Source organism: Squalius cephalus (assembly GCF_949319135.1).
Source record: "Squalius cephalus genome assembly, chromosome: 2".
NCBI classification, from domain to species: domain Eukaryota; kingdom Metazoa; phylum Chordata; class Actinopteri; order Cypriniformes; family Leuciscidae; genus Squalius; species Squalius cephalus.
In genome coordinates, this window is record NC_137123.1 from 48,160,380 (window position 1) to 48,184,053 (window position 23,674).

General features: G+C 37.1%; 1 protein-coding gene across 2 annotated transcripts in view; it reads right to left on the bottom strand.

Annotated features, from left to right (window-relative positions):
* Positions 1–23,674, bottom strand: part of LOC307144869 (multiple PDZ domain protein) — a 57,901-nt gene that overhangs the window by 19,608 nt on the left and 14,619 nt on the right. For both annotated transcript variants that reach the window (XM_079847530.1, XM_079847529.1), the window contains exons 16-23: positions 21,856–22,002; positions 21,451–21,660; positions 14,887–14,967; positions 8,510–8,621; positions 3,994–4,192; positions 2,788–2,919; positions 2,432–2,695; positions 2,174–2,351 (exon numbers count right to left, since the gene is read on the bottom strand). In XM_079847530.1, coding sequence (XP_079703656.1) covers positions 2,174–2,351; positions 2,432–2,695; positions 2,788–2,919; positions 3,994–4,192; positions 8,510–8,621; positions 14,887–14,967; positions 21,451–21,660; positions 21,856–22,002 — 1,323 coding nt within the window. The remainder of the gene's footprint in view (positions 1–2,173; positions 2,352–2,431; positions 2,696–2,787; positions 2,920–3,993; positions 4,193–8,509; positions 8,622–14,886; positions 14,968–21,450; positions 21,661–21,855; positions 22,003–23,674) is intronic.

Here is a 23,674-nt window from a genome sequence, read left to right on the forward strand (position 1 = left end):
TCTAACCCTACAGTAAGTACATGTAGTTGCTTAATATTACTCAGTACTTAAATATATAATTACACTGTAACAATGACACCTTAAAATAAAGTGTAACCCACTTTATTTTAATGCGACGTTTTTACTGTGTAATTACACAACATGTAAGGCATAACATTAGTTAACTACATGTACTTACTATAGGGGTTAAGTTAGGGTTAGGTTAGGGTTAGGGTTTGGTTTAGGGCTAGTTGCTTGAAATTATGCACACTGAAAAAATTATATGATCAATAAGTTATGACAATGTATGTTTTTGCATTGCTTTAACTCATCAAAATAAATTAAGCAATTTTTCAGCTTTTTAAAGTTATACAAGATTCAACTCATTTTTTAAAGTCAGTTTTAATGTAATTTAAGTTGAAATGACTTTAATGACTTAAAAATTTAAGGCAGCAACTTTTTTTTACAGTGCATAATTTACTGTAAAGTGTAACTACACCATAAAATAAAGTGTTATACTTAGTTGCTAATTATATATTTGTTTTACTGAATTTAAAATAGCAATTAAATGAAAATTCTAATTTAAATTTATATTAAATGCAATTAGCTAAGTAGGATTTAAGTACGTCTTTATATGTCATTTCATAATTACTTCAATTGTCTCTGAAATACTGTTTAAGCGTCGTGCCGAATGTACTGGAAGCATATATGGTAAACTAAAAATACTTTCATGTAATTTCTGTTGAAACTTCTATGCCATGTATAACTTAGCATGTTCATGTGCTTTAGTACGTTAATCAACACATCAAATAAGTGTCTTTAAAGCACAACAAAGGATTAAAACATACTGATTTATAATGTACTTTAAAGTAAAACTTAATTTGACATTACAAAGTTCACACTTTTCAAAACTGTACTTGAGTGCAGTAAGAAACAGTCATGAAAGTCTATTCTCTTAAGGACATTTAAGTGGCTTTTTTAATTAATATTATATTATCTGCATAGCACAGTTTTTGTAAAAAATATACTTTGATTTGAAGTACAGTACAAGCGCACATTCAATACATTTAAGTGCATTTCATCAGATAACTGAGAATGTACTTTTATGATATCTTTATGGTGCTTTTTGCATCCTTTTAAATGCTTGGCAGCCTGAGTTCTCATTTACTTTCTTTTTAAGAGCGGTCAGAATAAAAATAAAAATAAAAAAAAACAACAAAAAAACCCCACTTTTTTGGTGCAGGTTTGGAATGAGGCAGATGTTGACAGAATTTTCATAATTATTTTGGTGAATCATACTTTAAAGTCATCTTGAAATTAAAATGGACAATTCTTATTTTTTATGGAAAACTGAATTTTTTTTAATAAACAATTTGTCCATGCACATAATTTTTTATATATATAAATTCATGTGCCCTCAAAATCTTTAATTAAAATAACTTCCTTTCCCTCTTTCAACGACATCTCTTTTCTTCTCTAATGACGTGTTTACTGGCACGAGGGCGGGACATCCTGTCACTCACATGAGATCACAGCTATAACAAAGTAAAATGATCCATCAATTCAATAGACAAAATCAAGTCCTGCCCTATTTTTTTATTCGAGAAGCTGTTTCACTCAGATTTATGTCACAATAGGGAAAAATAGGCTATCGCAACTTCCGTTTCATGCTAGCTTTAATCATAGGATTATTTTCAAGGTTTTCATGGCATCAAACCTGAGAGGATATTAATTATATTCTTCTTTGTGTTTTGGGTAACACTTTATTTTACAGTGTCCTTGTTATACAGGTTACATGTACTATAGTAACAGCGACATATTCATAATTACAAGCAACTAAATCTAAACCAAACCTTAATCCTAACTCTAACCCTATAATAAGTAAATGCTGTTAAATTATATTATCAGTACTTAATGTGTAATTGCATAGTAACAAATAAACAAACTAAAATGTTTTTGATTTACGTCTAAGAAATAATTGCTACTTTCAGAGTTCTTCTGATCACAATTCTTTTCTCTCCAGTTTCTTCAATGTTTTTTTATACAAATAGACTGCTGTGTCATTATTTGAGCAAGTTTTTTCTGTTATTGGTATTTCAGACATTGTTCTTGGCTAGAATAAGCACTAAAGTAGAGCAGGCCAATAGTTAAAAGCCACTCTTTAATAAAAACACATGCACACACACACACACACCTGAAGAATTCTGTCTCCTTTCGTTAGAGTGCTGTTGTGTGCAGCTGGACTGTCCTCCGCGATATGTTTTATGAAGATGCCCCTTCTCATTTCTCCATTGCTCAGTCGACTGCCCATACCACGACCCCCCACCACACTGAAGCCAAGGCACGTGCCCCCAGCCCTTAATAACGTTACTCTAGGACACAGGAAATTATCCCTGTTACACATGAACACACTAAATGTGAATGCTGGACTATTTTGTTATTTCATTGATACCTTCTAGGCTGACTCCATGAGCTACGATCTTTTCCATGTGTCTCTTCTTCATCTTTTCGTCTGTCTTTTCCTCTCCCTCGTCTTTGTCCGTTCTCACTCTTCAAGGCCGTTTGTTCATCCTTCACCCTTTTTCCCAGTCGTTCACTGTCCTCTCTTTGTTCTATTTGACTGTGGTTATCTATTCTTTCATTCTCTTCTTCAGCTTGAGTCTTTCCATTTACTCCTTTTCCATCTACTGTACTTTGTTGTTCCGAAATGCATTCTCTAACACAAATATGCATTAAAACACCATAAGAAACAACAAAACATACAGAAAAAAAAAAAAAAAGAAAAAAAAAAAATCTCAGATTCCTTACAGGGGTTCAAAAGGAAGGTTCTGTGAGAGTCGGGATTGCACAGTAGCTGTTCTGTGTATTTCCTTTTCCTCTTTTGATTGGGCGTAGCTGGCTCTGTGCATGTCCAGGAAGGCAGCAGGTACGTACATCACTCTGAAATACACCAAAACACACAAGAACAAGCAAAAAAATGGTTTGACTGAAGCTGTATTGATGAAAAATACAAATCCAACAACAAATGAAATGTGTTCATCACCTTTCTTTACATTTTTTAAAATGAGTTTTATCTCTCCAACTTCAATAAATCAATAAAGATTCAAGTACTTATGTAGTCTACTACATTTTTTTGTTTTAACTTTAACAATCAAAAGTTTAGGGTCAGGAAGTTATTTTATTTTTTTAAATAAATGCATAATTTTATTCAGCATGGATGAATTGATTGATTTGATATTGATCAAAAGAGGCAGTAAAAACATTTATAATGTTAAAAATATATATATTTCAAAGAATGTTCACGGTTTCCACAAAAATATTAAGCAGCATAACTATTTTCAGCATTGATAATAATGAGAAATGTGTTTTGAGCACCAAATCAGCATATTAGAATGATTTCTGAAGGATCACGTAAAACTAAAGACTGGAAAATTCAGCTTTGCCATCACAGGAGTAAATTAAAATTGAAAATTGTTTTAAATTGTAATAGTATTTCATAGTATTATTGCTTTTACTGTATATTTGATCAAATAAATGCAGCCTTGATGAGCACAAGAGACTTGCATAAAAAAAGAAAAGAAATTCAGACCCCAAACTTTTGGAATAAAAAATGTGTTTGTTTGTTCATTTATATCTGAACAAACTTATTGGTAACACTTTACAATGAGGTTCCATTAATTAAGGTTTGTTAATACATTAACTAATATGAACTAACAATGAGCATTTTAGTTCAGCTTAATTACTAATGTTAACAGATGCAACTTTTGATTTTAATAATGAATTAGTAAATGTTGAGATTAACATTAACGAAGATTAATAAATGCTTTAGAAATATTTGTCATTGTTAGTTCATGTTAACTAATGTAGGTAACAAATGTTAACAAATTAAACCTTGTTGTTAAGTGTTACCAACAAAATTAGCTTTATATAAAAACAGAACTAGAAATCAATGTTACATTTAGCCAAAGCTAGGTAAACACCTGTGTGTGTGTGTGTGTGTGTGTGTGTGAGCACCTGAGATCAGGTCCGATCAGTGAATGTCTGCGTAGCATAGCTCTGGCTTGTGCATTGGTCAGGTTGGTGGAAGATTCTCCATTGATGGCTATGATTCCATCTCCCACTGCCAGTCTCCCGTCTTTACTGATCGACCCGCCATGAATCACAGAGCGGATTATGATGCCTGAACCATCCCTTAAAGCACTCACTGTCATTCCTACACACACACGCACGCACGCACGCACGCGCGCACACACACACACGACACAAAAGTGTCATGCACACATTTACAAAGTAACATAAGGCTATGTGTTTGTTTTGTTGTCAAATGTATTTTGATTTTATATTTTTGTTCATTACCTTTAACATCTTTGCTGTTTTTTAATTGTTACACTGTTTACATTTTACTTGAATGCCTTTAATAGGCTGTTTAATGGCAGGTTCCATTGTCACAAATTACCCCATATAGTGTAAAAAGGTCAATGTCCGTCCAATAAACTGGATTTTGTTTTGTGGGCAGTAACAGTGGAAATTGCTTTTTTGTAGCCGAGACTATATAAAGTATGTGCCTGTACAAAAATTGGCTTTCAAAAATAAACCTACATTGAAAAATATTCACTGAAGTAAAAAGTGTGACAATCAGCCCCGGGCCATCCCATATGAGTTATTTTAACTGTATATATATGATTAACAAAAGTGTGTGTTAAAGTGTGACAGTGAGTGTGGGTGTGACAGGGGAATTTTAACCGCATCAGACATTTCCTTATTTTAAAACTACCAATAGAAATATCATCATCCGCTAAATGTCATTTACATACCCCATGAACCTCTCAACTGTCTTACAGATTCAAACTCTCTTATTCAAAGCAATATGATTTTTTTTTCTCCTAGAAACAGTGAAAGTGTCGGTGCACCATGCAGAGTCAGTGCGTTTGAGAGGGTCTTAAAACCCCTCACTCACCTTTCATGACATATTAAATGGTGGCTTTGACTCAGTGTTGTATTAAAATCACAGTGTGTTCCTTCAACAATTAATTTTACGATTCTTAAGCTGAGCTTATTTTCTACATAATGAACTTCAAACCAATGCCATTGACATCATTGTGGGTGTTAACTGACTGGTTGGCTTTGTACTAGCCTACATTTCAGCTGTGATGAATCTGTCTAAATTGCTCTCAATTTGAATAATGCACCATGCAAGCCTATTTTAAATATAATATGCAGCTGATTTATGAATAATTAGTAGTCCACGCAAAGAGAAAAGACAGGCAACATAAACAGACGTGAGAGCTAACATGCAAGGAAACACACACCAAACATGGAGACAACACTATGGTCGTAAAGAATTTGAGATTCATTGATTTTTAAGTTTTTATTTTCAATTTGAACATCCATTTATCATGTTTTGTGTCTGAACAGTCAAATTACAGTACAATCATAGTGCGCTAGTTACAGCAGTGCACATCTGACCATGTAAAGCACAGCACAGGACAGAGATGACACAAGAGAACACCAGAACAAAAGACACACAATAAGAGACACAACACATCACGATTTATAATCTCTATTTCATCATCCAACATAAATAACTGACTCATAAATAACTGACTGTAACGTCAATTAAAAAGAAATTAAGATGAAACGGGATGATGGAATTGATGAATTAAATAACACTCATGCAGAGCTTTGTGTCAAATTGGATGAATATTCATTGGAATAAATACTTGATCAAAAAGAAAGAAAAAGATCAAGTTTTAATGGGGAGCCATAACTTCTATATTCTTCACTGAGCCTTAGGATTTTGCCAATGATATGGTGTAGCTTTATAAACACTGCAGGGCTGAACAATTTGGATGGCCTGAGGCCAGTGTGTGCTTCGGGCAGCTGACAGGACTGTCACTTACCCTACTAGGACATGTATTCTGTGATGTATTCAACATCATTGTTGCAAATTCTGCTAAAATATGTCTCCATTGTAAAGTTATGGAGCTGACATTCACTGTAAAAAATTATGATTTTAACGGTAAAAGACGCTACAGTGAAAAACTGTTAATTGGTTAACAAAGTTTCCGTACTATATACGGTAAATAACTGTGATAGATCTAATGGTACATTTAATGTAATTTTACTGTAAAATACCGTTAATTTGACAGTTTTTGAAAGTGAAAAAGAACAACTCATTGTATAATTTACAGATTCCCACAATTCCCTGCGTGACACTTCACATTTGATCTATTTTTGTTAAAATAACTGTTTCTTCATAGTTTTCTTCGTTTGTTCTAATCAGCTATGTACATTAGGGTTTTATGTTACATTTAATGTTGTTAAATTAATGTTTATTGCATTTTTAAAATTTCATGTGTGTTACCATGATGGTGTTTAATGTTTGTGTGAATGAAACTGTTCTATTATATTAATATTACATCTCTTGTTGAAGAGCTGCTTGTGATGAGCTTAGATTGATCATGTGATTCTCATCACTGCTGTGATTGGTGGTTATCAGTGTATTACAATGGTACAAAACAGATATTAAAACTTCAATAGGATGTTAAATGCACATTATATCAGACAATGTATTACGGTTTATTACTGTAAATTTTAAGTTAAGTCTGTAAAACCAATAACGTTGCTACCGTATTTTTGACGGTAAAGTACTGGCAACCACAGCTGCCGGTTTTTTTACCGTAAAAATCACGCTTTCATTTTTTACAGTGTTGATAAAGTTTTGTTAAAATTGTAAGTGACTGATTTGTCAAAATCTTAGATGCATTAGTAAAAATAGGCTGCAAATGTTTAACAAATCACTGTGTGCCGTCATTTTTTGGTAAAAAATACAGTACCAACTGTAATATTATGAAATATAATTACAATATTATTTAAAACAGCTGTTTTCTATTTTAATATATTTTAAAATGTAATTTATTCCTGTGCTGGCAAAGCTGAATCTTTTTGCATCATTACTCCAATCTGTAGTGTCATGTTCCTTCAGAAGTCTTGGTGATTTGGTGCTCAAGAAACATTTAATATTATTATTAATATTGAAAACAATTATGCTGTTTTATATTTTTAAGGAAACCATGATACATTTTTATTTGTTCAAAATTCTTTGATGAATAGAAAGTTCAATTGAACAGCGTTTATTTCAACTGGAGACATTTTGTGACATTTTAAATGTCTTTTTTGATAGATTGAATGTGTCCAACTTAATATTTTTAAAGGAATACCATACTATACTTAAAGGGACAGTTCACCCAAAAAAAATTCTGTCATTAATTACTCACCCTCATGCCGATCCAAACCTGTAAGACTTTCATTCATCTTCGGAACACAAATGAAGATCTTTTTGAGGAAATCTAAGACCTTTCTGTCCCTCCATTTACAGCTATGCAACTGACACTTAGACGCTTCAAAAAGTTCATAAAGAGATCGTTAAACTAATCCATATGAATTGAGTGGTTTAGTCCAAATTTTCTTGAGACTCAATCCTTTATATGATGAACAGATTTAATTTAGGCTTTTATTCACATTTAAACATTCATCAACTCACACATCAGTTGTGGTAAAAGGAAGCTCAAGCATGTTTGCTTGACGTGTGAGAACCAATGAGGTTCATTCTCGTGTTACGCAGCGCCTTTGAGCTTCCGCAAGAACCAATGAGGTTTGTTTTTGCTCGTCAAGCAGGTTCGGTTGAGCTTGTGTTTATTTTTGCTGATCAATGTTTAAATGTGAATACAAGACTGAATTAAATCTGTTCATCATACAAAGCGATCGAGTCTCTTCAGAAAATCTGGACTAAACCGCTCAAATCATGTGGATTACTTTTACGATCTCTTTATGAACTTTTTGAAGTATCAAAGTTTCAGTAGCGTAGCTGTCAATGGATGGAGAGAAAGCTCTCAGATTTCATTAAAAAGATCTTCATTTGTGTTCTGAAGATGAACGAAAGTCTTACGGGTTTGGAGCGACATAAATGTGAGAAAATGATGAGAGAATTTTTATTTTTGGGAGAAATATCCCTTTAATAGTATCTTACTTTTTCTTGTAATAAGAATATATAAATATTGTGGTAGGAACAGGAAAAATAATGGTACTACTACCCAGCAAAATAAATAAATAAAAAATAAATAAAAAATTTGTTGAGCTCTGCAATGCATTATGCATACTTTGACTTGGCTGAAAACATCAGAAAAACAGAGAGAGAAATCACTACTCTTTAAAACCATAAATACAAACATGCAAACTAAAGTACATGCTAAATAGCAAAATCATTATGCAAGCCATCATATCATATACTAATACAAAATGTTACATCCCTACTTAATATAATGCATGTGTAGCTTCATCTGGGATAGTTTGTGAGCTGTTTTAAGATCCACACCCAGAGCTGCATCACATACACACACATAAACAACATCAATACACACATGCAAACACATGTTTTACAGATCTCTCACAGAGTTCACTTCTCTGTGAAACATACTGAGGATGTATAAGAAGACAGACAGGAAGAGTGTAATGAACAGGGTTAACATACCCAGACTGGAGTTTCCCCTGACTACAGTTATGCTTCTCTCATAGCCACTAGTGGGGATGGAGACAGTTTTAGCATCAGCCTCCATCTTGCTGTTCTGACAGTGGGAATTTGTCTGGAACACAAACAGAGAAAATCATCAGGCATATTTATTCAGTGAAATTGCCTATTTTCTTTGCATATGCGATAAACGGAAAGCAAAAAGGATCTCTGGAGCTGCTAAGGACCCTTTTAAACATCTGTCCTTCAGCCATGCTTCATTTCCAGTGTTGAAAGTGTTTATTTAGTACACAGGCATCCAGATCTCGAGAGACATCCCAGGAGAGTTGGTGCCAGCAAATGTGTGACTGAATGACATTCACTGCAACAAGAACAATCTTCTGATGAGTAATTTCTTACACTTTTTTTTTTAAAGTCATCAACAGATGATGTCAGATACATATCTTGTTGTCAAGACAAGAAACGCAATTTTCTAATGCTCACAAACTTCTACCAAATCCAATGCCTGGCTCAATGTATCAAACCCAGAACATAGACAGGTTCCAAAATGACCCCTTGACAAGGGCCAAATGCAAGTAATATGTATTTGGGGGCCAAATGCAAGTAATATGTATTTGGTAAATATACTAACATTAAAAAGTTTGGTGTCTGTAAGATTCATTAAAATGTTTTTTTTTTTTAAAGTGTCATCACTAGGGCTGCATTTGATCAAAATACAGTAAAAATAAGTAAAAGTATAAACAGTAAATAAGTAAAAACAGCTATTATTGTTTAAAAACTTAAGAAATTATTAAATTGTTCATTTATTAGATTATGGAAAAATAAACAGATGAATACAGAAAAAATACACTACTGTTCAAATGTGATGGGTGGGTAAGATTTTTGTTTTTGAAAGAAGATTCTTTTGCTCACCAGGCTGCATTTATTTGTTCTAAAATACAGTAGAAACAGTAATATTAGAAAATATAGGTAACACTTTACAATAAGGTTCATTAGTTAACTATAATGAACAATACTTCATCAGCATTAGCAGTTTTTTTTTTGTATTATTATTATTCTTTGATGACTCACATCTTCATTTTTGGTTTCCTCCGAATTTTGGAGTCCTACATGTGACATGTGCAGAGATTGTGGCTCTTCTCACACATCCAGATCTAAGCTTTTAAAACACTTCAGGTTGGTACATGGACACAGACACAGTTTTAAAACATGGAATTCGCTGTGGTCCCTCTTATGCTCGATACTTATGCAGGTTATCAAGGTGCTGATGGACAGAACATTTACGCACAGGAGGCATGAGATGATCGAAGATTTGCGTTTCATCGCTGAATTTAATAACAGATAGCCAGCACTCTTTAGAGGTAAGTCTTTATAATGTAATGTCAGCTGTGATTAATTACTTGGATGGTTATTATATGCAATTCCAAATTATAAATTGAAGTCCTTTAGATGTAATTCAGGTAAATGCTGTTAAAGAAATACTGTAAGTGTTGGTGTATGATAATATTGTAAAGACTCACAAATTTATCAGCAACCAACCTGATTTGTCCTTTTTGATCATTTCTGAACCCAGCTCCTCAAAAAATTAAAAAAGACGGGAGGAACAGCGGCACAGAAGATCAGAAGCATCCTATCAGTTATGGATCTGGTATGTTATGCTAAATTCATCATCATTATAAATCTGAAAATAATTCACTATAGATTCGAATAGTATACCCAAAGATGAAAAATTCAGTCTTCAAAAAAGACTTTGGGAATTTGAATGACATTAGTGTCAGTAAAAAAATACTGAATTTTTGGGTGAAGTATCCCTTGAAGCTTGGTATATAAGCTCTGGAATGTTAATATGTACATGATTAATTCTGTTTTAATTTCAGAGCTTGTTCGTCGCTTTACCCTATTTCTCAGCAGCACCAGATTTGTGATTTATGCACCTACAATTGGAACAGCTCTGACATCCAAGATTATTTAATAGCTTTTCTGTAGCAAAGCTTTTGGTTTAGAACAACTTATTACTTATATACAGTTTTCTTGTACTGGTTCTCTGAATTTTGAGGCCCTCACAGATCTATGCAGATGCAGATAATAATTTTTTTGGCTCTTGTAGAAATAACTTTGGGATCATTTGTGTTAATTCTTCTGAACACTGCTTATTTGTTTCATTGTTCAGAATGACACCACTGGATGGTAAATTATTTACATTATTATTTACAATAAAAATTATTGTACGTTTCTTTAAAACCAATTCCCCCTTTCACCCCTGATCTGTTGTTAATTGTTTCTTTTTGTACATTACTTTTTTTTAGGATGTTGAACATGATGAAGCCCTTACCTCGATACGCAAGACCACCCTAGGAATCTATGTGGTCAGACATGAAGGGGCAGAGGCTATCCTTACAAAGATGTTGGCATCATGATTTAAGGCATCTAAATACATGACAACCTGAACAATGGCCCATTTCTGCTCTTTCTATAATGTTGCACTATTGACTGTTACAGTACTTTTGTTTCAATTTCAACCATGTTACATTCCTTTGAATAATAGTCTTGTTTTTAACAACTGATAAATTGTTTGCTGATTTTTTTGCAGAACACTTTTATAAGTATTTGATAAATTCATTCACTTAAAAGCAACATGCTTTTATTTTTAATTATTTAATTAATTATTTTTCTTGAAAAGTGAAGGCAATCTTTACAGAGTAAATATTTTGTACATGTTCACGTTGGAAATGTCTGTAAAAATGTAAACAAAATTGTAAAAAAGAAAAAGTGAATGTATTCATTGAATAAACTCATAATGAAACTGGATTATTTGTTTTGGTTGAATGTAAAATATTAATTTTAGGATAATTGAACTTAATTAACTTAATTGTTTTGGACCTTATTCAACTAAACGGCATTGGATTAAACTTATGTAATTAACTTAAGTTTATTGAAATAAATAATGTTACATAAATCCAACGCAACCCAGTTACGTGGAACCTGTTGACATAAAAAAGTAAATTAAAGCCAACATATAATTTTTTTGAGTGTGGTTGCCTTAAAATTTTGAGTTCATTGAAATTAAAAAATTGAGTTAATACAACAAAGAGATTGGTTTAATAAACCACGCTTCAATGGCCGCAAAATGTTTGGCCGCTGCTGTAACTGTGTAAACTCAAGAAGTTTGTTCCGCATTGGCTCTTGAGTAGAGTTTAGATTATGATGCGATGAAGAATGATGTGTTGCACTCCTACGAATTAGTTCCTTAAATGTACCATCAAAAATGTAGGAATCCTGTAAAATCCCCAGGACAAATGTTTGAGTTTGCTAGTGATAAGGCAACTTTGTTTGAAAAGTGGGTGAACTGTGAATAAAGTCACAACTCTAGAACAACTCAAGGGGCCCTATTTTAATTATCTGAAACGCAAGCATCAAACGCGAAACGCAAGTAACTTTGTGGGCGGATCTCGGGCGCTGTTGCTATAATACCGGAGGGATAAATGACTTTTGTGCCCGATGCAAATCTAAAATGTGTTGGTCTGAAGTAGCTACATTACTTATAGGTGTGGTTTGGGCGTAACGTGAAATAAACCAATCAGAGCGACATCTCACATTCCGTTTAAAAGCAGGCGTGCTTGTTCCATGGCGGATTGCTATTGTAACGGCAGATTTGCCAGGCGCACGCCAGGAGCGGTTCACATCCGAGGAGACCGACGTTCTCGTCAGGGCCGTAAAAGACAGAGAAGTTACATTGTTTGGGGATGCGAGAAAACCACCCAAATAAGCTTAGGTTAAACAGGCGTATAATAATTTGGGTAAATGTGTAAGCTAGATTTATGCCTATTTTTTCACATCTTCATGGACACAACAATGATTTCCCTCGTGTGGAATATTTTTCCTTGTAATTATGTATGGTTTGCAAAAATGGCAACTGCTGCGTCTGTGTAGATGAGAGAAGCAAAGTGTATGTGCGTTGTGCACACGCTACATTATGGCCAAGCATGCGCCCTTAAAATAGCATCTGAACGTGCCACTGAAACGCGCCACTGACTTTAGACTAGGTTTTTCCTGGTCAGTGGTGGAATTGTTTTCTGGAACTGCAAAATAGCTCCAGGGAACGTTTGCGCCGGAACACGCCTCCTCTTTTCGTTGAACCGCCCCGGGAGCGCAAGTTCATTCCCTAATTTACCGACGTGCGTCTGTTGAGGGAAAAGTCTGCTGTGCGTCGGGTGCAAAATAGGAATGATACATGCGTCGGTGTACAAATTAAATTGCGCTGGGTGCAAGATAGGGCCCAATGAGTAAATTTTTCAGGAAGAATTCAAAAATTGTTCACAAGAGAAAATTGTAGTTTATTTGATTGAACAGAAAGTGTCTATTTTACAGAGGCAGCTGTCTTCTCTGATGAATTTGTGCTCACTCACTGAGTGTACCCAAGCGTACTCGCCTACTAAGCATAATTCTTATGTTCGTACTCGAAATGTTAAAATGTTGTTGCAACATGTGACAGCATGTGAGCCCCTGTTAAATGTGATAATTTGGTGGACAGATTTTTCAAGGTTTTACTTTGAATATCCAGCATTAAAAAGGAGTTGAAAATGTGATCGCTGACACTCTTTCACGTGTCCATTCTTAAAACCTATGGTTTTTATTTTAAGGGTGTGGCTGTTATGTCTTATGTCTTTTAGAAGTGTGTGTTTGTTGTTTTTCTGAGTGTGCCTGTTGCAGGAGAAGGTGTGGCCTCCACTCAAGCCAGTAGAGATCCTGATTGGTCTGGTCTTGGTTTCGGTGAAAAGGACCACACTCTATGAAGGTCGAATGCGTGCCATTTGTTTTGCTCTGTCTTGGTTTTCTCTGTGATTGTGTGCACTTTGTAAAACTTTCTTTTGTTCATTCGATTTATAATTCTTAGTTTGCTGTTTTGAATTACTTTTACTTTTATTTATATTGTGTAAATATCATTCGTAAATACTCAGTTTAAGGGAAGTAGGGAGTGTGATGCCATTTATTTTGCATATATTGTTTGTTTTATGTTTTGGGTTGAAGGGGTGGTATAATGCCCTTTTCACAAGATGTAAAATAAGTCTTTGATGTCCCCAGGGTGTGTATGTGAAGTTTTAGCTCAAATTCCCCACAGATATTTTTATATATCATGTTAAAATGAACACTTTTTGAGGGTGAGCAAAAACGCACCATTTTTGTGTGTCCCTTTAAATGCAAATGAGCTGCTGCTCCAGGCAAAGAGGGCAGCGCTTCAACAGCTTGTGTCCTTTTACCTCACACAGACATGCACTGAAAATTTCAAAAACTTTTAGCCTTTTATGTTCAAACCGGACAATGATGGAGAAACTCAAGAAGAAGTGACAACATATAGAATGCAACAGGGCATTTCTGAATGGTTAGTTGATGAATTTAGGTAGCTTATGTGTAGTTATCTTCTAGTCATTGATTAGCATATTCGGTCATGATAATCTATAAGTCGCATTCCCGGGGGTGGAGTTTATGTAAATTTTAGGGTTGGTGATGTCACTAACCCGGGAGGAATGTCATGTAGTCCCTACCAGCCATTTGTTGTAGTCCTAAAAAATGATTTGTTTAAAAGCAAATATCTCCCTTTGCTTTGAACTTTGAGCATTGTAACTTTGCAGATGTTGTTTATGCTCAAACAGCAACATTACACACTAACTAAAGGTAGAAAAGTGAAATCATAATCATCTTTTAGGGAATTTAGAAGGTACTAAAACTAGTTAATTTTGTTTGTTATTTTGGCCTTGTCCACTCCTGAATGTAATCCCTTTGTTTCTGGTTTTCACTATATTTTTGTTAATAAATTTATATTTGTTTGAACATTATCTTTTTGAGTGAGTGCACATTCATTTATGTTATGGCTGGCCCAGAAGTAGCAAAAAGTTTCAGTCAAAATGTTCAGATGTACTCTCAACAAGCCAATCAGACGGCAAGTGCACACTTGCGTTCTTGAGTAAACCAAAACCATCATGTGAATAAGAGATGATGTCACACATATCCTGTCAACAAATATCCTCCCCAGTTAAACCCTGGCAGCTAGAATGACCACACTAAATTAGGTCAGTGGAAAAAAAAAACCAACTTTCTCTTTGGCCTACTAACTGCTTAAGTGCAAATAATTAAAAACAACCAATGTTTACAAAATCGACGGCTGTGGGACACCACAATAGTCTATCATTTTGAAGTGGGAAATCTAAACTTTAGACTTTGCTTTAAACATCCAACTAATATACCATGTTGAAGCTTGAAAAACAAATGTTAAGAGTCATTGTGAAAAGCAGCTGGTGGCAGATGTTACGCCACCACAGAACGAACTGTTACGAAACAGATCACATTAGTATTATAACAGGTAAAGCAAATATGTAGCCCACCTGCAAATTGCTGTGCTGGTTGTTATGTTCTGAGTGGCAGTTGCCTGTTACATCTGCTCCTGTGTCCTGGGTGTCATTTTCCTGTCAATGACAATGCCATATTAAACCTCCCACTCAAAACTCTTGTTCCACTCAACTCTCTGCCTGGATACAATCACATATGCACTCTGCAAACTCTTTACTCCAATAAGAAACAGACAGAAAAGACGTTTCCCCAGGACTAGCTAAACCCGATTGCGGAGCCACGGGACACATAAACACAAATGCACCTCTTGTTTTAGGAGGCTGGTGTTAGAATTCAAGAGACATTAATTATTGAAAGATTCCAGTAATCAGAGACTCATGAGCCACAGTGACTGAGACCCGGTTCACAAAAGAGAGACTAAAAACAAAGACCACCATCAGACTAAAGTAGATCTAAACTAATAATACCAGAGCTCAGATCAAAAACAGTAACCTGACTTGGAATATATACAAGATGACACAGGCAACTCTGTGATATCATTCTAAAACAAATGAGAACATGTTCAGTACATAAATATAGTGCTTCTTCTGTGGGAACTTTGGATCTTTAAGAAATTAAACACAACTTTAATTGTCTACTATCAATGTCCAATAGTACATGAATGATGAATGAAGTCACTTCCTGAAGTCATGTCCACCAAATCACAAATTACCATTCATTCTATGGTGGAAGTGATGATGATGAAAATTACATAAGAATAAAAGGGCTGAATACTTTATCTTGCGAATTTCATAGCTAGCATTTTGTAATAATAATAAATAATAATGTGTTACATTTATATAGTGCTTTTCTAGGTACTCAAAGCACTTTACATATGGAAGGGGGGAATCTCCTCAACCACCACCAATGTGCAGCATCCACCTGGATGATGTGACGGCAGCCATATTGCGCCAGAACGCCCACCACACACCAGCTTATTGGTGGAGAGGAGGCAGAGTGATAGAGCCAATCAGTCAATATGGGGATGATTAGGAGGCCATGATGGACAGAGGCCAATGGGCAAATTTGGCCAGGATGCCGGGGTTAAACCCCTACTCTTTTTCCGAAGGACATCCTGGGATTTTTAATGACCACAGAGTCAAGACCTCGGTTTAACGTCTCATCCGAAGGACGCTGCTCTTTGACAGTATAGTGTCCCCATCACTTTACTGGGGCGTTAGGACCCACACAGACCATAGGGTGAGCACCCCCTACTGGCCTCACTTACACCTCTTCCAGCAGCAACCTAGTTTTCCCAGGAGGTCTCCCATCCAGGTACTGACCAGGCTCAACCCTGCTTAGCTTCAGTGGGCAACCAGTCTTGGGCTACAGGGTGATATGGCTGCTGGCTGTAATTTTATAAAAAATTACTTAATCTTTTACATTTTTAATCTTAATAAAAAAATATTTTAGTAAGAGTATTTTACTTGATTTTTATTACATACAAGTACAGTAACATAACTATTATATATTATTAAACTTATAATAATACTATTATTATTGTAAAACTTATTGCAAAATTGGCTCCACAACTGAGGGACAGACATAGTTTGTGTAAAAACAATTCACACAATACATATTTAAAGGACAAGTTCAGTATTTTACACTTAAAGCCCTGTTTACAGATCGTTTCTGATGAAATAGAACGATTACGATTACGATTAAAATTTGGACACATGCTGCTGTCCCGAGAATTTTAGGTTTCTTTCTCTTTCCCCCCCACCTACAGAATGGCAGCATATGTGCACTGGAACAATCCTTCCTAAAACGCATTAAACTTTCGTTTACAAAGACGTGAAACTCACAGAGTGGTCAGGGGTGTTCACTGATATGCTCACACAGAAATCGCTGCAAAAGATGCTTTCCAACACGTGTTTTACCATTCGTTGTAAAACTGTGGACCTATTTTTCCAAACGCCTCACACCCGTACTTCTTCCGTTGAGAGCTTGAATAATAGACACTCCAGCCCAGTTGGTGGCGGAGTAATACTGTACCTCACAGCACAATGAGCACATACAAGTCAATGGACATCCAATACAAGTCAATGGAGTTGGACAAAAACTACAATAAAACCTGTTGGAAAACATCTTTTGCAGCGATTTTTGTGTGAGCATATCAGTGAACACCCCTGACCACTCGGTGAGTTTCACATCTTTGTAAACGAAAGTTTAATGTGTTTTAATAATAATAATAATAATAAATTTTATTTATAAAGCACTTTTCATAAAAGAATCTCAAAGTGCTACAGAGACTGTATTAAACTAATTAAAATCAAAAACAAGATAAAATAACTAGAGCTAAAATCTAAAGGCAGAAAACTACTAAAATATAGCAGGGAAAAATTAGTAAAGCCTAAGGACAGCTTAAAAAAACGCCTGCCTGAACAAGAAAGTTTTAAGCTCTTTTTTAAAAGAGTCCACAGACTGGGGTTCTCGCAGATGTTCAGGGAGGGAGTTCCAGATGCGAGGGGCAGCAGTGCAAAAGGCTCGGTCTCCCATGGTGCGAAGTTTTGAGCGTGGCTGATGGAGGCGGTTTGTGCTTTGAGACCGGAGGTTACGGGTGGAAGAGTGAGGGGTAAGGAGATCTTTGAGGTATTGTGGGGCGTTGTTATAAATGCAGAGGTGGGTGATGAGGGCAATCTTGTATTGAATTCTTGAGGTTATGGGGAGCCAGTGAAGATTCTGAAGAATGGGGGTGATGTGTTCATATTTGCGGGTTTTCATAAGAGTTCGGGCAGCACAGTTCTGAATGAATTGAAGTTTCTGAAGATGTTTATTTGGTATACCAATAAGCAGGCTGTTACAGTAATCCAGCCTGGATGAAATTAAGGCGTGGACCAGTTTTTCTGCGTCAGAAAAAGTGAGGAAGGGGCGGAGTTTAGAAATGTTTTTGATATGAAAAAAGCAGGTTTTGTAAAGATGGTTGATATGATTTGTGAAGGTCAGTTGTGGGTCCAGCTTAACACCGAGGTTGGTAACAGTAGTTGACAGAGGGATGTCTTGGCCAGAGAAAGAGATAGTGGTTATGGGTGATGACTGGACCTGATGAGGGGTGCTGATTTGGATGGCTTCAGTTTTTGAGCTATTCAACTGGAGAAAATTATGACTCATCCATGCCTTAACCTCCTCCAGGCAGTTAGAGAGGGCTAGAGATGATGTTGAAGAGGAAGCAGAAACTGTTGAGGGAGCAGATAATACTGGAAGGACCGGGGTGGAGCATAGGTTTGAGTCGGTTCGCAGGTATAACTGAGTGTCATCAGCATAGCAGTGAAAGGAGATGCCATGACGGCTGATGACACGACCCAGTGGCAACATATATAAAATGAAAAGCAGGGGCCCTAGGATAGATCCTTGGGGAACACCACAAGTGACAGGAGCTGTACGGGACCAAGCAGATCCCAGGTTGACGTACTCTGTCCTGTCAGTGAGATATGAGGTGAACCAGTCCAGTGTGGAGTGACAGAGTCCAATGTCGGTATGAAGACGGCTTAGGAGGATATGGTGGTCGATGGTATCAAAGGCTGCTGAAAGGTCAAGGAGAATAAGCAGAGAGGGTGATCCAGAATCTGCAGAAATTAGAAGGTCGTTAGTTACCCTCAACAGCGCTGTCTCTGAACTATGGGCGGTACGAAAACCAGATTGGAACGTTTCAAACAGTGAATGACGTTGTAGATGTTCTTGTAACTGTGCAGCAACAGCTTTTTCAAGGACCTTGGACAGAAACGGAAGATGTGAAATGGGTCGATAGTTAGAGAGGCATTCTGGGTTGAGGTTGGGTTTTTTCAGAAGAGGTTTGATTACGGCAATTTTAAGTGTGGGTGGGACATAACCAGAGTTTAATGAATGATTTATTATTTGTGTGATGAGAGGACTAATGGCCGTCATGTTTGATTTGATGAGCGCAGTAGGGAAGGGGTCCAGGGGAGAGGTGGAAGGCTTCATCTTTTTGATGAGACCCTCAACTTCGGTCTGTGTGACTCTAGTGAAAATACTGAAAAGAGAGGGTTGAGGGCCGGCAGATAGCACTGATGGAGCTGGGGAGCCAGAAAGCTGAGACCGAATGGAGTTGATCTTGTCTTTGAAAAATTCAAGAAACCTATTGCAGAGTTCTACTGTGGGTTCGGTATGAATTTGGTTTTTGGGATTTAGTAGATGATTTATTGTTGAAAAAAGCTGTTTGGAATTTCCTGGATTGTTATTGATAATGTCAGAGTAGTAGATGGACCGGGCTTGTTTAAGGGCTGCTGCGTAGGCCTTCTGATGCTGTTTGTAGGCCAGCTTGTGTACCACCAGGCCAGATGATTTGACACGCCTCTCAATGGCACGGCCACCAGCCTTCATCCGTGAACCAGGGGGCCGAACGGGAGAAAGACACAGTTCTTGTTTTGAGGGGGGCATGTGTATCCAGAAGGCAGTGAAGAGAATCATTGTAGTGTTCAACTGATTTGTTGACAGATGAATGGGTGAATGAGGCCATCAATTGGAGATCAGAGTACAAGATGGCAGGGTTGATATTTTTTATATTGCGAAAATGAATATCACGTTTAGGCTTAGGGAGTGGTGAAGGGCAGGAAATGTCCATTGAAATGATGCTGTGATCAGAGACGTCCCAGGTCATATACCAACAGATTTTTGATGGAAGGAGAGTCAGAAATAACCAGATCTAAAGTGCGCCCCCTGATGTGAGTAGGAGCATCAACATGCTGTGTAAGATTGAGACAGTCCAATACATTTAGAAATTCAGCTGCCAGCGTGGAGGTGGGATTTTCAATATGAATGTTCATATCGCCAAGTATAATGTTATTGGATGAAAGAGAGCAGAAGGAAGTGAAGAGGTCCTGAATCTCAGCGATAAAGGATGGGTGAGGTTTGGGTGGCCGGTAAATCAGTACTGCATTTATCTTGGAAGGGGGTTTTGATTTAAAAGCCAGATATTCAAAAGAGGACACATCAGGGAGAGACAGAAGAGAAAGCTTGAGACTGTCGCAGTAGATTACTGCCAGGCCACCACCACGACCAGTGCAGTGAGCCCTGTGCATGTAACTGTATCCAGCGGGACAAGCTTCATTTAAGGATGAAAAAACCTCAGGTTTATGCCAGGTCTCAGTGAGGCACATCAGGTCAATATCTTTCTCAAGAATGTGATCATGTATCAAGCTAGATTTATTTGCTAGGGATTGGATATTAAAAAGTTCAGTTTTGATGTGGGAATTGTGGTCAGTGGACCTCTGGATGGGGCGGAGCAGGCTGAGATCCACTCCTCGCCTTCCATCATACACAGCGTGCCGTAGTCTCGCGATGTTTCCGCCGTTTTTCCTTACCCTGATGGCAGCGCTCTGATGACGTGTCTGCGATGCGACAGGAAGGGCAGCGGACCAGACGGAGCCGGCGTCGAGAGGCTGGATGTAAACAAACTCTCTCCGCAAGTTTCCAGCATCAAGCTGCGTTAAGGTAACGGGTCCGTTTACTGGAGCAAGCATCGGCGATGGTTCCGGGAAGACCGGGCGGATCCATCGGCTGCATACGAACCGGGAAGGAAGAGAAAAACCAGGACGCAATTCTCTCAGGTAAACTTTTAGTCGAGCTATCATGCCGGCACGTTTCCCACGTCTTCTAAAACGTTTTCTCAGGGCTGGTGGGCACAATAGCCATTTTCGGTGTTCAGATCTGTGAGGTCCGTTTGATCCGTTTGAGTGAGACTTTTGGTCACGATCTCTCCAAGAATAGACTGTAGGCATACGGCGAAGGTGATCAGGGATATCCACCAGCACCAGTGTTTGCTGGTTGAGCAAGGGGCGATCAGATGGCAACAGGGTCTCTGACCAAACCCTGAGGTCGAGGAGGGTTTGGCGATCATATGCCAGCAAGGCAGATGCATATCGGAAGGCAAACAATAATAGGAGCAAAACAGACTCGACAGCAAAAGAACGAGGCGGACGGCTAGCCAGCACGGGCGCCATCATCAGTCGCAGTAATAAGTGTGTCATTCTATGTTTTAGTTAGGACTGTTCCAGTGCACATATGCAGCCATTGTGTAGGTGGGGGGGGGGGGGGGAAGCGAAAGAAACCTAAAATTCTCGGGACAGCAGCATGTGTCCAAATTTTAATCTTAACCGTTCTATTTCATCAGAAACGATCTGTAAACAGGGCTTTAAGTGTAAAATACCGAACTTGTCCTTTAAATGCTTTAAGTCTATTTTACTTTTTGTTATCATTAGTATATATACATAAAAAAACATAATTCACCAAATAATAAACCTCAAGTTCAATTCCTTGAACCTAAAAGTGCTTGTAGTTGAAGAAACTGTAGTTTAATATACTTTTATACTTATATTTTACACTCGTTTAATAAGGTGTCAAAGAAGCCATTAGTTACAGATAACTGACGAATATGCCAATCATGCTGCAAATTATACATGTCAGATTGAATTTTCTTAATAAAACTTTACCTGACATTCTATGATGATCTGGATGACATACAATATCTTGGATTCTAGGTTTCTCCTACACTGCCCAAGGTTGAGATTGTTGCTGTCTGGCTTGTGAATGGAGATACTTACTAGTAAGGGTTTGGTAACTCCAATGCGTACAGTGCCCAAAGCAGTTCTTTTCAGGACATGAACAGCCTGAGCTAGACTTGCGTGGCTCAAGTCAGTCCCGTTCACAAACATCAACCGGTCGCCTGGCAACAAGCGGCCATCTCTCTCTGCCAAACCGCCAGCTACAAGAGAGCGGATCACTATCACAGTATGCCCTGGGTTCATGGGGTCCTGAGAGAGTTTCAGAAAGTGACAGCGCAAGAGAGAAAGAGAAGAATAGTAATAAATTTGGAGACACTGCTGCCATGTTGTTGAAGGATTTCAAACCAACTGGGACTCTCCAAACCAAGTGATGTGGAGCTCATACTCTGCTGCTCTCTTGTTATTGTTGTACTGGTATATAAACACGCACACACACACACATACCTGGTAGTCCAGTATACTGAATCCCAGGCCAGAATCGCCTTTCTGCAGCTCATAGACTTCAATCTCATTCTCCCACATGGCCTTATGGGATAGCACAGGAGCCTCTGTCTTCCATTCACGAGTTCTCCCAAATGAGTTCTGCTCGGCCTGTGAGAAAAAGTGGAAAATCAGTATTATTTTGCAATGAAACGTGTGGAATCATGTTTGCTCATTTGAAAAAGGAAAATGGTATCAATTTATATTTAATTTATCTTTTTGTATACTACATGTTTCTTGGGAATACTTGATTCTGAGTGGTCGTTCAAGGCATTCTGCTTTCAGTAAGTGTGATACTTTAATGGTGCTTTTTTTTTTGGTCATTTTCGAGGTTTCAAAGCTCCAGCCTCTATTCATTGTAATTCCTCATAAAAGAATACCCAGTAAATCTTTTCAGACTTCGTTTTCCTTGTGTTTTCCACAGAAGAAAAACTTAACGTGCTTTAATAAGTGTCAAAAGATTATTAGAACATGATTTAAAACATACTTTAAAGCAAAACTTTTAATTCACTCTTTAAAAGTGTACTTAAGTAGCCTGGCAAGCCAGACCTACATCAAGATGTTTGGTCTGGCAACTCACCATAGACACGGCTCAATCCGAGGGGCGGGATAAACGGCTGTCTTTCAAATTCCCTCTGCACGCAATAGGACAGCGCTTCAACCAACCAGAGCGTTTTCCCAACAGCGGAGCTAACGTTAGTTGATAGATTCAACTTTTGAATCTGGCCGGCAAAACTACGAACACATCTTCCTTTTTTAAGAATGACTTAAGTGCCATTCTTTGCTCTTTTCTCAAAGATGAACTTAACTCCAAGTCCTCCAGAGTCGCGGCCAAAGCCGATTCGAAAGACTGTTCTCCAGCAGCAGCTCTTCTTTGTTTTCAAGTAACAGTTAGCAGGGAACCGTCGCAACTCTGTCGTCATTATGTTAAGCCCGCCCCGCCTACTCTATACACGACGTGATTGGCCTGACCCAATTTAGGTTTTTCCAGCACGAAAGTCAATGGAGAGTTGCTAGACTACCCTGGCTGCAAAATACATTTTGCTGCCGCTAGGGTGCGTCTAGATTTCTAGGCTAGTACATAAGTGTGTTAAGAAACATAATCATTAAAGTGTACTCTCTTAACCCTCGTGTTATGTTGGAATTCTGTGCACTCCCCTTATGGTCCGGGTCAAATTGACCCGCATTGGATTCAATACAATTTCTCAAAAATCACACTATGAAAAACAACAAAGATTCAGGTTCAAACTGTAAACTTTTAATAGCAACATTTGTCAAATATTCCAAAAAATATATATCTGAAGATATGATTTAATGAAAATGTTTTTTAACCATTTTTTAAAACTATTTAAAATTTGAATATACATTATATTTATATATATTTGCATATACATTTTTTTTTACTTTTTTTTTTTTTTGCTTAGAACATCATAACTGAACAATTAATCAATTAATCTGAGCTAATTTTTCCTGCTGTCTATGTCAAAGTCTCAATATATTTCAGATATCTTGAATATATAAATGAGAGCTTTTACTATCTGTGTCTGTCAAAAATTTTCATTTGTAATTTGCAATTAATTCTGAACACCATGATTTAGCTTTTTCAAGTGTGTTTGATTTGGGTTAGAGCACTTTTAGATACACTTACACTTTAGAACTGGAGTTGATGCCCTGACATACATAAAATAAATGTTTTTATTTTGTGTCTGTACAGTTGCTTTTGAATAGCTGCCTATGATGGTCAAATTGACCTGCGAACATCACAAACGTAATAGTAATTTTG